The sequence below is a fragment of the Empidonax traillii genome, unplaced genomic scaffold (assembly GCF_003031625.1).
Source record: "Empidonax traillii isolate 1590-97213 ecotype Southwest subspecies unplaced genomic scaffold, ASM303162v1 scaffold115:size2055165, whole genome shotgun sequence".
NCBI classification, from domain to species: Eukaryota; Metazoa; Chordata; class Aves; order Passeriformes; family Tyrannidae; genus Empidonax; species Empidonax traillii.
The window spans coordinates 191611-207717 of NW_020955308.1; the positions used below are offsets into that span (position 1 = coordinate 191611).

The 16107-nt window shown below is 40.6% G+C and overlaps 1 protein-coding gene across 4 annotated transcripts in view; it reads left to right on the forward strand.

Annotated features, from left to right (window-relative positions):
* KLF12 (Kruppel like factor 12) overlaps positions 1-14091 on the forward strand; it is a 183740-nt gene extending 169649 nt beyond the window's left edge. For 2 of the 4 annotated variants that reach the window (XM_027882954.1, XM_027882955.1), the window contains one exon: positions 13768-14091. In XM_027882954.1, coding sequence (XP_027738755.1) covers positions 13768-13949 — 182 coding nt within the window. In that variant the 3' untranslated portion in view covers positions 13950-14091. Of the gene's footprint in view, positions 1-5404; positions 5424-13767 lie in introns of those variants that run through there. The other 2 variants (XM_027882956.1, XM_027882957.1) reach the window with 2 other exon arrangements.
* The last annotated feature ends 2016 nt before the right edge of the window (positions 14092-16107 follow it).

Sequence of the window (16107 nt, forward strand, 5' to 3'; positions counted from 1 at the left end):
AGTTAGCCCAGAAACAGAGAAGGCTCTTCTCTGCCATGACATTTTAAACCACTGAGAATTACATTTGTCGTGAGTCTGTAATTCTTCAGTGATCTCATGGGACAGATCAGAGCTTGCAGGTAATGCACCCAAATCAGCGTTAGATAGTCAACACTACTGAATCCCAGGCTGTGCACTTAGGATGCTCAAAAGTAGACACTGAAGGCTTGAAAAGGGTGTAGGTAATTACAGCTTTAGCATCTGTAGCTCTCCAGGCAGCACAAAGGGAGTTTGTCTACCTGCTGTAATTGTAGGATCTATCTCCTCAGCCTTGGTGCCCTGGCAGCTGGATGTCAGGGCTATGCTATCTGTCTGGGATCTCTGGGTAGTCAGAGGAGAGGGATTGGCACCTCTGGGGCATGTTATTCATTCTCTAGGTATACCCAGAGATTGGCTTGCAAAGGTGCTTTTCTTCCACTGCTGAGTACAGAGGAAACCCGGATACGTACCAGGCTGTTTCCTGGCTAAAATGAATCTCCATGCCAAAAGACAGCTGCCAATTTTGCAGTTATGCTGGAAGTTGGTTTATTACTTCAGAGAAAAAAAAAAAGTAACATCAAATCAAAAACCTTCAATAAATGGTCAGCTGACAACTGCTTTATATTGACATATCATCAGGCATGATGGAAGAAGTGTAGTCTAGAAGGTGAGCGCTGAATTTAACCAGTGGATCCACTGAGAAAATCTGTATCATGATGTTAAAATAAAATGCATTTTACTGAACACTTCTAAGTCTTGGTGAGAAGTTGATGTATTCAGACTTAGGTGTAGCATTGGCCATGAGTGTACTCCATGTACTAATCTCATTTTACATTTTTTATCTTGGTCTTTACTTTTGCTGCGGGCAAAAGAAGTTAATTATTCACGTATGACCCACAGTAATTAGTGCAGTTTTGGATAAGTATAAATGAAGTATGACAGCTATGCATGCAAGGGTGAGCAAGTTTCAGTACGAAACTTTCTGAGAAAAGATCACAGAAACTCAGCATTGAATAATCTGGAGGGTGTTTTTTTTTTTTTAGGCAGGCTGCTCTTGCTGACAATTGTTTACCTAAGCAGGATGTATTTGAGAACTTTAGGGTTTTTTTCATTTACTCAGTGATCTTCAAGATCTTTTCTAGTCTAAACGATTTTCTGTGCATAGCCACTAAAACATTCACAGTAGTTTGGATACAGGAGGATAAACAATGTGGTATTTTGACAGGATTGAACAACTTCGTTGGTTGGAAGGTATACTTCTTTACACCTTAATTAAAAATGGAAACAAAATAATATAAATGGTTAGAGTTGCATTTAATTCTGTTGGAATAACTCCTAGCCTTTTTAAGTATGCCCTTGTCTAGCTTCCCGATGCTTGTCACCAGTGTCCTCAAATCTTAGTGTACTGGCATGGGCAGAGAGTCCACTGGGGGGCGAACTTGAATTATGTATCGTCTCTCTGACTAGAAAAACTGCAAGTGAAACCTGTAATAGTTAGAGCATTTCATAAATCACAAGCACTGGTATTAAATTTCTCATTCTAGTATCAGCTTCTTCTTGTTGTTTTGCCATATCATCAAATAAAGCTATCAGGAGGTATCGGGTGTGATGGAGAGCCTTTGGGGCTCGCAGGCAATCTCGCAGCTCAGGTTTATCAACTCTTCCTGCAAGGAGAAACTGTGAGAAATTGGCTCACTGGAGTTGTGTTGAGTTAGTTTCTGCTTCAGTGAACTTAGAATAAAATTACTAATGTGTGACTCCACAAAGGAGTAATCTTTAAAGATGAGAAAACCAGCAGCCATGGGTTGCATTCCTGGTTTGCTTACATCTGCGTTGCACTTGGCATAGGTGGTGGTGTCAGCCTCAGGAATGGGTATGTGTAACTGCTGTTCCTATGAGGTCTACTCCCTTGCAGCCCTGCTGGGACTCCACTTCTTCAGTTTGCTGCTTTTACTTGGAAGATGGAGAAGGAAACAGCACTGTTTTATGATCTCTAGTGGCTATTTCAGACCTTTTTTAGGCAGTACTTAAGTTGCCATTGACACTTCCAGTAGGACAGCTGAGCATTACAGACTCAGTAATACTTGTTCCTTCCACTGTGTGAACATCTAAACATCTGAGAATGCTTGAGGTTAAATCCAGTTCTAGGTCATCGTGGCTATCTTCTTACCTGTTATAAGGAGAAGCCCAAAGAGTTTGAAACATTGTGTGAATCACCCTGAAGAAGTCAACAAACAAAGAAGATGCCTGCTTTGAGGTTATATAGAACATAATTTTACCATGTCTGATACACAAGAGATTATGACTGTCTCTCACCTTTATAGGATTTTCTTTTACTATAGTAGTAATCAGCATTCTGTATTTCTGTGCAACCTTATTTTAGTCATTAGTTATGAATTTCTGGAAGAATGTGACAGAGTGGCTTTCTGGGGTCAGTGGCAGTAGCAGCCTGGGACTTTCCATTTGGCATGAAATGGGAACAGTCCATGAGTGTAGGGCATTGTATATCCAGAGAAATGGCTTTGCTTCTGCCTCGGAGGAGTGGAGGAGGGCAAGGTCTGTAACTAGAGCACCTTCTGTGGGAACTTCAACTGCTGCTCCTCATGCATGAGCCCACATTGGCTCTGAATCACACCCTTGTCAGTGCTGCTGCTGCAGAAGATGGGGCTGCTTTTTCAGGGTCTTACAGAGGCAGGCTGAATATAGCCCCCAGGCCAAGTGAATTTTTTAGCGTTTGGTGCTTTTGTTCCTTGATCAACGCCTATATCATTCCTGAGAGATGAGAGCAAATACCTTTGCCACAGATGTAATGAAGCCTATTTGTCAGTGTCATGGGGTCTTCAGCAGTGTTACATGGAGACAGTAAACATGTCAGAAGTACAGATTTGTACCTGAGAAAATGACAGCATTCCCTCCTCAAGATGTTCCTTTATAGCTGGGTTGAGACACCACCCTAGAAGAAAGAGGGCTAGTGAGTACATGGGTGTTTTATTTAGTCTGTGCTTTTTCAAACATTGCATTCCTCTCACTCACTGTTGCTCCATATATTATTTTAATACGAAAGGGCCCCTGTCATTAGTCTTTGTTCACATTTTCCTTTGAGCACTTTCAGAATGGATTTAAGAAGTCAGAGGCACCAAAAAAGTTATTTTTGTTCTGTATGCTTTTAAACTTCATTCATTACCTGTTGTTTTCTTAAGGTCAGTTTAGTACCTTTTGCTAACTATAAGCTCCAGAGAGATATTTACATGTTTGTAGTCCCTTCTTTAGACAAATATTGGGAAGAAGCAGCATTTTTAAAATAATCCTTCTGGATTTTACTTGAACTGTGTAGATTTTTGGTCTACTTTAAAATCAACACCTCTTTGTCACCTGTTGTCCAGACTCACTCTTCAAAAGCCCAGTTTTTCTTTCTCATGTCTTATGTGCTCCTTATTCCTGAGCTCTCTTTCCTTCACATAAATCTGTCAGGTGAAAAAACCTCCAACAGCAGGTTCATATGCTGTTCCAGAAACTGGAAATTTAAATAAACAAAGCCAATTTAAAAATTAATTTGCCCTAAGTAAAATAGGAGGTTCTGTTTGTATTGGGTGATGCTTTTATTTTTTAAGAAATACTTTCTTTTAGTGTTTAAAATTTACTGCCAGTTTCAACAAACAGTAGAGCTTTCCAATGTGAAAACGAGTATATTTCACAGAAGTTTTCCTTTCTAGCTTTTGTACTCATTCTTTATGAAGTTTCTCTTTGGAAGATAAACAGATTATTTAATACATGAAGCCTCAACCTGTTCCCATTGATGTGATGAGGTTCGCATTTCAGGACAGAAATGTATTTAAAAGCAGATGACTGTTGGTGCAGTATGTACCAGGGTGTAAAAGCAGGTTTACCAATGCCACTGCAGCCTTCTAAGGTGATGTAGAAGGGGAATCTCCGGATGCAGTGAGGTAGTTATCTGAGTCCAGCTTGTTACAAGCAGGCGTCCATACCAGAAGAAGCTTGTACATCCAGTTCTCTTCCAATAGCTGCTCTGTGGAAAGATAAATGATTTCATTTCTGGCACATTTTGCAAGCTCTGAATTCACCTTACACACGGGGAGTCATTCCTCTGCATTGTAGGTCTGATGCTGTGCCGATATGGAAGAGTGCCCGTATGGTTATTCCAAGACACTTTGATGGGAAAGCAAGTCTAATTGCATCTGTGATTACTTTCAGTCTCTAGATTATGAAAAATATTTGCAACAGTGCCCCTTGACTTTGTAAATATGGGGTGCATATGTGTTTTGTCTGTGTGTGGCACAAGGGAATAATGATAATTTCATTATGCAGAATAAAATTTTCTCTAAGCCAGCCATTTAATACTTAATGTTCTACCTCCAAAGAACTGCAGTTCATCTGAGGTCTCAGGCATGATTGTGGTCTACCATGTGTAGCCCTGAAGTGGCATGAAGGCGAGAAAGACCTCTTTTGCTCCCGTTACTTCCAAAGTGCTTTCCCAGATGTTGCACCAGACCTGGAGGAATAAAGTCACGGTACTGGGTTTGCAAGTACTTTAACTCTTGCAGCCCACTCAGTCCCTGACAGAGGAACAGGGTAGCAACTTGCTATTGACATGCCCATTACTGATGATGCCCTTTGTCTTTGAGTAATTGTGTCTGAAGTTCTTTGTGCCCATCCTGTCTTTTTTCATGCTAACCTTCCATTGGAAATACAGTCTGAGAGTGGAATATGCTCAAAACTGCAAGTAAGCTTCACATAGGCCTTTATTTTGGTGTTTTATTCAGGTTTTCCTTTTTTCATGCGTCAAAGGAAACAAGAGGTAGATCCTGAAAGTTAGTGTTTTCAATCTTCACCTTTTTGTAAATAAGTGTTTAGAAACCTGCGCAAATTTTACAAAAACTTCTTGTTTCATGGGAAGGTAAAAAGCTCAGATGACACTTGGGTAGGAGGAGGTATTTTCTGCACTTCAGTGGTTTCTCCACGTAAGATATAAAATAGTGGTATTTTGGTCACATTTAATCTAATGAGCTTTTCCCTTTTTATACATATTTTTGTCAGTTAATATTTTTCTCTAGTATTATATATATTTATTCTTCTTTTTGTTGTGACAAAATTGGTGTTTCTTCACTTGCAAAGTTTAATTCCATTTGCAAGTCACTTAAATGGAAGGTAGGTTTCTCAATGATCTGTTTCTGTAGATAGCCCAGCACACCAGTGTTCCATCCTCTCGAACCTGACTTGTAGCACAGTGCTAACCACAAATAATTAGTTGTGCAAAACTGTGTGAGACAAAGGTTATCCCTTGGAGCCTTTTTGGTGGGTTTTTTGGTGTTTGTTTTTTTTTCTTGATTTATTTAGCGGGTTTCTTTTGGTGTTTTGTTTTTTACAGGTAGTGGAATGTTTAAGTTTGATACTGGGAAGCATGAATATTTCTCTTTGAACATGGTGGAGCAATGCCTGGAGCACCCAGGAGGAGTGACAGTACCAGTATTGTAGGCAGATGGAAAGGGAGGTCTTCCTTGCAGTTATGGACCACAATGAAGGAAGGTTGTTTTATTTGGAGAGGCCAGACTAAAACCCAAGCCTGCAGCACCCCAGATAGAGTATGTGTGCAGGTCTGCTGGTACCCTCCATACAGTTGGCTGCTGAAGTAGGGATCTGCTACATCACCTTTTCTCAATACTTTTGTGAGTGAAGGCTGCTCTAAGAGACAAAATCTCAGCCTCTCCCCACAGCACTGGAAATTCAGTAGTCCCATATATTTGCTGTATCTGAAGGAGAGAAGAAGACTTCATGGCATCTTCCACTACAGATATGTCTGTAATATATATGTTAAGTGTACATAAATATGCACTTAACATACACTTAAATATTTATATAAGTACCACATTATGCAGTAAACAAATTTCAGGAAGGTTAATAAAACTTTTAATAAAAACAGTCATATAAAAACAGTTGGGATTTGGTCTAATTCCTGTATTCAGGTGCACAGGAAGAGACCTTTTACATTTCCAAATATTTTACTTTTTCTGTTTTTACAGGACTTAAAATTTATCATTTTGCATCAGCAGTGCCTTTGGCAATGTATATAACTAATCTTGTCCCAGAGCGTTAATTCATTCGTATGTCACAGAACACTTAGTATGGCCCACTGTGTGGCAAAGTGTCTGCAGAAGTCCAAAAAGAGAAAATAAGGAAGAGAATTTTCTTGGGTTCACCCTCTTTGTTTCTTTCCTGTGCATGCAGTGACAGACCCAGTGTAATGGATTTGCCTTCTTAAATTACAGAGAATTGAATTTTTGAGTTTGGTCACAAAGGCTATTTTTCTAGAATTTGTATTAAAATGGTGTCAGACAGAGTCAGCTGTATACCTGGAGGGGCACATGGGAGAGTAGCAGGAGAAGGAAAGAGGTAGGGTTGCTGAACTAATACTGTACCAGGATGGCAAACAGGACCCAAGCTCGTTGGTGCAGTAAAATGAGAAGTTAGTTGTGCGTTGTGATGTGGGAGAAGGACTCACATATAAATTATCAGAACTAGAGCTTGTAAATAACTAGTTCAAGAGCTGCCAAAGTGTAATGAAGTTCTGTCTCCTAAAGTGGAGGTAGGCACTGTGTTTGCGAACTGAAGGAATTGTTTTGTTCCAAGTTTTCACATGAAGAAACCATGTCCCTGTGCTTTGCCTAAGTCAAACTGAGACCAAGAAATAAAAAACCTGAATTGCAAGACGTGTCCCAGGCAGCACAATATGTTCCTGTTCTGCTCATAGAAATTGTTTTGCCAGACTTGCTCAACTGATACGAAACTAATCTCTTCCTGGAAAGATATTTTATTTGCATATTTTGACAATACTGAAACACAAAAGTCAAATTACCTGTGTTCACCAAAGAGATGCAGTGAATTAGTAACTAAATAAATAAAGTAAGGTGTTCTTAATGATGTAAGTCATAGCCTTGCTCTTCACACTCTGCAGTTTTGGGAAGGCTGCTGCTGTTCTGGTTTTCATACCTGCAGAATGGACATCATATTTGTTACGCAGTGCTACTATGAAGACAGACTTTCATGAGTGGCTACATTTTAAAAAAACCTTTATAAGGCACTTGGAAGTGTAAAGTGCTTTGTAAGTGCTCTGTTTTTTCATTAAAAAAATTATACTAATAAAAATATCACATAAAATGTAAGAATTGTCATTTTTCTCTTTCCCTTGTGTCTAAAAGCTAAGCTCCTCTCTTCCTCTGGGAGTGCCTGAGGATGTTCATTATCAGATAGTGGTTTTGCTGTAAAAAGAATCTCTTCTGCCTGAAATTTCATATTTGTAGTAGAAATGCAAAATCGAAATAATGATCATTTGTGATTTTCAATGTATTATTTCCCCTTCTAGAGTCCTGTTAGTATGGGTGAAGTGTGACTGTCCCATATGTTTCAGAATGATTCTGGTGTTTACATGGGACCTGAAAGCAGCTGACATAAATACTACAGATAACATATATTGCACAATATCCTGTAGCAGAAACCAAACCAGGAATCACCAGGAGATGTCCTCAACCCTGCAAGCTACAGATCTGTTCACTTTGACTAGAAAATGTAGCAGCATCAGACATAGGCAGAGGCATGCTTACTGGTTTAATATTTTCTTTACACTTGTTTTGGGCCAAATCCTTAGGACCTGACTCTGTTTTTATGTGGGGAATACTCTTCCAAGAGTAATGACAGGGGGGTGTACAGATGTGTCTGTATATAGCAGACCTGGGCACGTACCACCTAATAAACTATGCAAATTTGACTCAAACCCCTTGTATTTTGTGAATGGGGTGAGGGGTGGCATTTCCACCATGCTCCCAGCCACCCAGTCTGGAACCACTACACAAACTTATACGTCAAGTTTTGTTTTAAAGTACTTTCAGACTTTGTTTTTCTCAAAAAACAAAGCCGCATGATTTTTAGCATGTGGCTCTTCCACAGGGTGCTGAAAGCTTAAATACAGAAAAAAATCTGACTAGATGGCTAAACCTTTTACCCCTGTACAGTCCCCTTATAGTTTATTTTCTAGTTGACTCTAGATGTGGAGTAAAAGTGTTACCCAGTGTTTCAAAATGCTGAGTACTATTACAGGCAGGGCTGCAGAGAAGTGACGTAATAGCTCAGAGTCATGGTGACAGTTCTGACAGTTCTGTGTGCAGAAAAAAATTAATAGATAAGGATGTCTGAAAAGGACACAAATACAAAGGGGCATGGTGCTCACCTGTGATACTGGAAAGAGAGGGGAGTTCATTCCAGAGAAAGATAACAGTTTACAACTTGAGTCCTGGTAAGTATACAGTGTTACCTCGTGGTTACTTAATGACATGGTTGCCGAGAGCCTGCTAAACTGCTGAATAAATGAAGCTTAAATAATACACAAATGAAAGGAACTGCAAGTGCACACAGAGTACACAGGGCATCTGCAGTTGCAGTAAATAAAGTTCCTTGCCTAAGGAACATAAGACCAGCTCTGTTTTCCTGGAGTTCCAGAGCAGTTTCCTTGCTGGCAGAATAACCCGTAACTATTTACATGGTGGTTTTGTGGTGTCTGTCTTTGAAGCATCTGGCATCAAATACCGTGATACCAGTTAGTTGATGGGCAGAGGGTAACTGCTGAGGAGTGTACCACGTGGGAAATTCTGCATGGCACAGAACAGACCTTGGTCCCTTCGTCTGTTACATGGCATATCTTATGCTGATACCTAGGTAGAGCTTTTCTTCTTAAGGAATATGTGAATGTCATTGGGTTGTAAAGTAAATGTTTGAGAGAGATTTGTTCCCTTGCGTGAATGATCTTTAGTTTTCTGAGTACATGAATAAATAAAAAATTGAAAAAATAGGAAGAGAGATGTTGGGCTCTGTGAAGGCTGGAAATTTTGGAATCACTGGCTGAACAGTGGTCATTATTCAGCATTATTAATTCAGTATTTGTTGAGTTTTGGAAGATTTAATGAGCAACAGCTGTAACCATGTTCTTAAGTGCTTAAGTGAGAGGAGTCATGGTAGGGCAAGAAAAATTATACAGTTAAAGTAATCAAACTAATTTGGATTGTGGCATCAGGACTACAAGAGACAAGGTTTTGGAGGGCTCTTAGAAATAGATGTTTTGCTAATAGAATATTAAAAAGCTACTAGTTCCATTTGGGCCATTGAGTAATACCTTCAAAACTTTGTAGTTAACTTCTCCAAACAGTAGAAAACACTCATTTTCTACAGAGGACTGTCTTGAAGAACTTCTTCATGCTCCAGGGTCCCTCTTAATCTATGAAAATGCCTGTTGTGTTCTGCTCTTTACTTTCTATGTATTGCAACACAAAGCTGTGGAATGGTATCAGAATACAGTTCCTCTGCGTTTTGGGGCAATTTTTTTTAGGTTTTGGGACAAAGAATAGAGCTCTCAAAGGCAGGTAGAGGCAAAAATAGAGGGTCACCTCCTGTGAAAATGTTCACAGCTTCTGGCATCTATTTTTAAATTGCTAGCTTCTTTAAGTCTAAAATTTTACAGATTCACAAGATTGAACTAATGGCGTTGAATCTTTTTCCAGTTTTCCTGTTCTCCTCCTCTTAATTGCTGCATGTTTTTTAGACTCTTTTTGCAGCTCTCCTTGCTACCATTTTCCAAAACCTGTCTTCTGATTTGACTTCTTCATTCCTCTGTTTCCAACACCCTGGGCAACACTCACACCACCTGCTTTTGCTCCTTAGAGCTGAATGAGACAGAAGTGTATGAGTCAAAAGCGTTGAGTATTTGACTCCACTGCAATCCAGCCTTAAAATGGAGATAGATATATAGAGAGAGATATGCGCTGGGGTTAGGTTCTTCCATTTAACAGACTACTTTTGTCCACGTCCTCACTCAATGCTTTCTAGGTTGTTCTGCTGACATCCAGCTCCTCTCTGTTGATTGTACTGAGAATTTCAGCTATGAGTGCTCAAGCTCATCAGCCAAAGCTGTGGTGTGTGATACCTGGCACCAGCTTCTAAGCTTCTAGCAATTCTGCTTCTGCTGGTCCTTCTTCCATCATTTCAACTCCTGGGTCTTCTGGTTTAGACAAAAGTAGTGGCTGGTCTTTTTATCTGGGATGTTTCCGCAGAAAGGTTGAGTTAGTATTATATTGCCTATGAAGAACATTTTTTTCCTAGCACCTGTCCATGCACAGATACTGCAGCCATTCAGCAGAAAAACAGCAGTATTATTCTTTCCCTGAAAATGAGGGTTGCGTAAAATGTTGATCAATCCTAATGAACAATCATATTTTTCACAGTTTCCTCTACAATGGCTTTATTAAGGTGCATATGAGTGAATGTCTTCACAGTAATACTACTTTGGGTGGTTTTTTTCCTTCTTACACTAAATGTATATATTTAATTGAAAATAATGAAAGGTCCTCTTAGGTTGAACTTGTAAGAGTGATTCTCCTTCAGTGGTGTAAATAGCTTGCAAGGAATGTGGTCAGTCCTGTCTCTTTCACATAGCTTTTTAAGGGCTGGGTAAGCAGGACTCAATGAGGAGGGACGCTGGAAGCAACACATGGGAACTCCAGCTGAGTGATCTGCACTCACATCCTTCCAGCAGCTGACTTTCATTTCTTACCTGGGGTGATGATGTTTTAATGGATGAAAAAACTATTTCTGGTATTTCTCTTACAAACCGTCCCTTCCTGCATTGGATTATCTGTTTGTTTTCTACCAAGGGAAAGAAGATCTGGGATTCTGTGTACCAAGGAGAAAAATTTCATAGATATCTTTAATATCATTGTCAGTGATCTGGACAAGAGGATCGAGTACACCCTCAATAAGTTTGCAGATGACACCAAGTTGGGCAGGAGTGTTGATCTGCTGGAGGGTAGGAAGGCTCTGCAGAGGGATCTGGACAGGCTGGATCAAGGCCAACAGTATAAGGTTCAACAAGGCCAAGTGCCAGGTCCTGCACTTGGGTTTCAACAGTCCCAGTCAGTGCTACTGCTTGGGGGCAGAGTGGCTGGAAAGCTGCCTGGTGGAAAAGGACCTGGGGGTGCTGGTTGACAGCCAGCTAAACATGAGCCAGCACTGCCCAGGTGGCCAAGAAGGCCAATGGCATCCTGGCTTGTGTCAGAAATAGTGTGGCCAGCAGGACTAGGGCAGTGATCACGCCCTTGTACTCAGCACTGGTGAGGCCATACCTCAAAATGCATGTTCAGTTTTGGGCCCCTCACTGCAAGAAGGACATTGAGGTGCTGAGCAAAGGACAGTGAAGCTGGTGAAGGGTCTGGAGCACAAGTCTTGTGAGGAGTGGCTGAGCGACTTGGGCTTTTTTAACGTGATGAAAGAGAGGGTCAGGGGATACCTTATTATTCTCTACAACTACGTGAAAAGAGGTTGTAGTGAGGTAGGGATCAGTCTTTTCTCCCAAGAAATAAGCAATAGGACAAGAGGACATGGCCTCAAGTTACACCAGGATTGCACCAGGGTAGGTTTAGATTGGATATTAGAAAAAAATTCTTTACTGTGGTATTCCAGGGAAGTGGTTGAGTCTCCATCCCCGAAGATATTTAAAAGATGAGTAAATGTAGCACTTAGAGCCACTGTTTAGTGGTGGACTTGGCAGTGCTAGGATAGTGGTTGAACTTCATGATCTTAAAGGTCTTTCCCAATGTAAGCATTTTTATGATTCTGTGTGATTGGAGAGATATAGAATTTGAGATGCTTTTAAGTAAGAATCTAAAGCTTAAGAAATATCTCCACACTGTGCTTTGGAGGTCTCTGTGATAAAAGAAACCAACAGGGGCAGTATCTGGCCAAAAAGAGAGTTTAGAAGTACGTTGAGGCTGGACAGGACAAAGCAATGCACTTGAAAAACATGATGCGATGTGACGAGAGCATTAGAATCAACCTGCCAGGTTGGATGGGGGTACTGCTATATTTGTACAGTGCTCCACACCAACTGTTTGTGGCAAGAATATGTGTGTAAGACAGTTTGGTGGAGAATCCAAGCGCATTTTGTAGCACTGTGTCATTGGCAAGAGTGTGCAGCCTGCCATCTGCCGTGTAGCTTGTACCTGCCTGTCCAGCTCGTAGCAGCTGCTGGATTTGAGATGCCCAACGCTGCGGCCACCCACTGGCAATGAACACTATTTGGTGCTTTGTGCTTGGCTAAGGAGTATAAAATTATCTAGGCTAAGGCGCTGCTGGTGCAGCTACAGGCTGCGGTCACCCCAGGGCCCCGATTGCTGGGTTCTTCTTGCAGCAACTGTTTCCCACCCCCGTCTGACATCAAAACTGCAGCACAGCCCAGATGGTGCACAGAAGGTACCGACCCAAGGAGCTCAAATGTTGCTGACAACCTTGCTGACATGTTGTGCTGATGTCTGTACACCATTCAGTTTCCTGACAGAGGCCATTTCAGCTGGATTTTTCAGGGCTGTTTGAACTCTGTGATGATATTCATACTCGGGAATTTACTTTTGAAACAGAGAGCTCTCGGTAAAGCATTTATTGACTTTTGAAGAGACGCGAAGAGGGAGGTTCTGCCTACGACAAAGCAAATGTTGCGTCACTGGTTCATGTAATTGAAATAGTTTCTTGCAAACTGCTCATGATTCATAAGAGATAATAAATAACTGAGGAATGATTGTGCCTGACAAAGCAAACAGTTGTTGCAGAGATGCTCTTTTGTTGTCCTGGTTGTGATTAGCTGGTTTCAGAAGGGGAAGTAAAATTTTTGACACATGAAAGGAAGATACATATGGACCTCACACAGTTTCCTTTCCTCACTTTTGGTGCACACTCAACTGTGGGATCAAGGTAACTGCCAAGGGCATTTAACCTGTTTGAGGGCGGGTGATAGAAATCACAAAGTATAGCCTACAAGCATGGCAACAATGGGATTTTATAAGTTTGCTTTATGAAAGCACAAAATCCAGTTTGGCTGTATTAATCTCCTCTGACAAAGTACAGTGTAGAATGCGGGGCATACATAATTCTTACTTTTAAATATAAAGCAGAGGGTGGGATTTTCCAAAAATCCGCGCTTAGCCCAAGTTTGAGCTCACTGAAGTAAATGAGTGTTTATGAACAATATTGTGGAAGTCCCGTGGCTGAGTACGTTTAAAAACTGTACACCATTCCTAGTAACATCTTATGCAAAATTAACTGATATTAATTTACTGAAAATAAGTGCAATAAATAAGAGGATGTTTTGCAGATTGAATTTTTATGTTTCATTGAAAATTTGTAGTTCATTTTTACCAGCTTGCTAAGAAATGTCCTGCAGTGCCGTTTACACAAATAATTAGAAACCTTCATAAACTTCATAAAATAATTGGAAGTTTGTGGCAGCCCATGGTAATTGGCAGAAATAACAGGTAATCTGGTTCTTTGGGGAGAAAGTGTAGCCTGACAAGATGGGGGTAACGACCTCATATGGTAATCATGAGAATAATTACACAGCCCTTTGTCCTGATGTTAATCCCCACATCACCCCTGCAAGGTAGGATCTATATTATTGCCTTAATCCTCTTGATATTCTTAGTTATGTGAATGCCACAGGAATGATAAATCTCAAGGCCCTTTTCCTTATATTCAGCAGATCTCGTACCTTGTAATTGTGTAATTTGGCCTAAAGCAACCCCTAGGCAGTGGGTGTTCATGGGAAGCACGCAGAGGGAATTGTGGGGATTAATAGCAACAAGGGGAAAGTCACAACCTGTTTACCCCCCCCCCCCCTTCCCCTCTTTCTTTTGTTTCTCACAGGAGAAAAACCCTACAAATGTACCTGGGAAGGCTGCACCTGGAAGTTTGCTCGATCCGACGAACTGACGAGGCATTACCGCAAGCACACGGGAGTGAAGCCATTCAAGTGTGCAGACTGTGACCGCAGCTTTTCCCGGTCAGATCACTTGGCGCTCCACCGCCGCAGGCACATGCTGGTTTGAGAAACGCTACCTGTTCCAGCCGAGTTTAAGAGCTGGGTCTCTTAACTACCCAGAGTGAATTCAGCAGGGCTGAATCCCCCTCTACAGTGTTAACAGGCAGGGCATTCCCTGATGTCTGTAACAAAAAATAGTAACAGAAATTTAAAAAAAAAAAAAAAAAAAAAAAAAAAAAAAAAAAAAGCAGGAAAAGAAGTGCCACTCTTCTCCTCGCCATCTGAAGTTAACCCCGTCTGCCCCTCAGCATGGCTAACCCCTGAAAATGTCATCACAATCACCTGGGAAATAGCAGCCAAAATGCTACAGGAATGGGCATTATTTTACATGCTGCATCCTTTGACAGAAAATGTTTATAGCTTGTATGTTTTCTCAGCTGCCAGACATTTTGTTCCTGAAAAATCACTGCTGATTGGAGGATTAGATACCACAAACCGATGATGATGATGACGACGATGATGATAACGATGATGATGATGATGAGAGCAAGACCGCTAGATCTGTATTATCCCATCTTTTCCCCTTGTTTTGAATACCATTTGGCCGGTGTCAGCATTACACCTGAGCTGTGCTACAGACAAGCTGCGTGTGAGTAGGCAAGAAGATTCTGCTGGAGAGATCCTGCTGCTGAAGCTGAAGGGTCACTTGATCAGACTTTTGCAATAACGGTGGTGGCATTTTAATATTGCCCCACAATTTGTCATTATGCCCTAGAGAACACCAGCCATTTAAACTTTTTCTTTTATGTTTTTTTCCTTTCTTTTCTTTTGTTGTTGTTGAAGTCTGTAAAATAAGCAAAGGGCAGCAGCATCTCTGCTGAAAGTACAATATTAAGTATCTGTATTTTACCATGGACTTATATAGAACCGTTTTCTGATTTGTATAGAAAGAGCCCATCTAAAAACTACTACCCCATTCTCAACGTGCAGTTTTCTTTCGTGCAGGTATCCTCTTCCCCACAACCATTATTTGAACACAAGGAAATAGTCAGATCTTGTACTTGCTGGTACCAAGGTTAGTGGTGTAGCCATTCGTGAAATGGAATTGAATGTATCATCAGAACAAAACAGAGAAGAAACGGCTGCATCTCTTGCAGAGAAAAAGCAATAATGAGATAAAATGGCTCTTGAGACAATAATTCACTCCACACTAGAAGAAGTGTTGGGTATGCAGAAATAGCATGTAAGATTTAAGCATTAATCTTTCTGATGGTTTCCCTGACCTGCTAGGTACCACAGTTAAGTACTTTTATTTCCTTTAACATAATACTTGTGTCTGGAAAGCATGAAAGGTAAAGGAAAGAGCTGATAGTTGAGTTAGTGGATGAATTGTAAGTAGGAAGGAGAAATGTTTCTGCAGTGGTGCTCTGCAAGACATTAGGTTTCTCCCTGGGAGTTAGGGAATAGCAAGATTTTGCCAGCTGTCTAGTATGATATAAATGGCCCTTTATATGGGTACCAGTGGCTGCCTCTGCTGGGATTTTCAATCCAAGCCTTTTCAGATTAAATAAAAGGAAATTCTTGATCCTTCCCATACAGCCCTATAATTGCAAATCAATTTGTATTAATTTAATTATGTAGGAAAGAGAAAAACTCTTAGTCATCAGTTATTCATGCAAACAGAATAGTGTTTTTCTGTTTTCTTTCCGCACAAAGAACTGCCTATTCAGCTAAATTTGACAAAGAGGAGGCTTGGCAAGATTTTTTAAGTGTTGAGATTTTCATAGCTTTGAGATGAAAGATGAATACGTAAAGGTCTTTTGCAATGCATTTAATTATGAGTATTTGGTTCCAGGAATTGCACAGATTAAACTTGTGATGCCACTTGTTTGTTTTTAAATGTTTGACCGTCCCAGTTAATATCTGATTTCTGAAGTAAACATAGTAATGTTGGGGGGATTCTGAAATCAAGATAATGTTTAGGAAAAAATGCGCAGAGTACCCGTACAGATACGAAAGCAATTACAGTTAATTGAGGATTACTGTGACTGGGATATTATTTTATAATAGCATTCACAGGCCCTAGAGTTTGATTGTCTTTAAATATCCTTAATATTCCCCAATACTGGATAGTTTATCAGCTCTCTGAAAGAAGATCTTGGTACTCTAGAAGCCCAGGCTCCCCACTGCTGTGTGGTCAGCAGAGAAACCCAATACAAACTGCT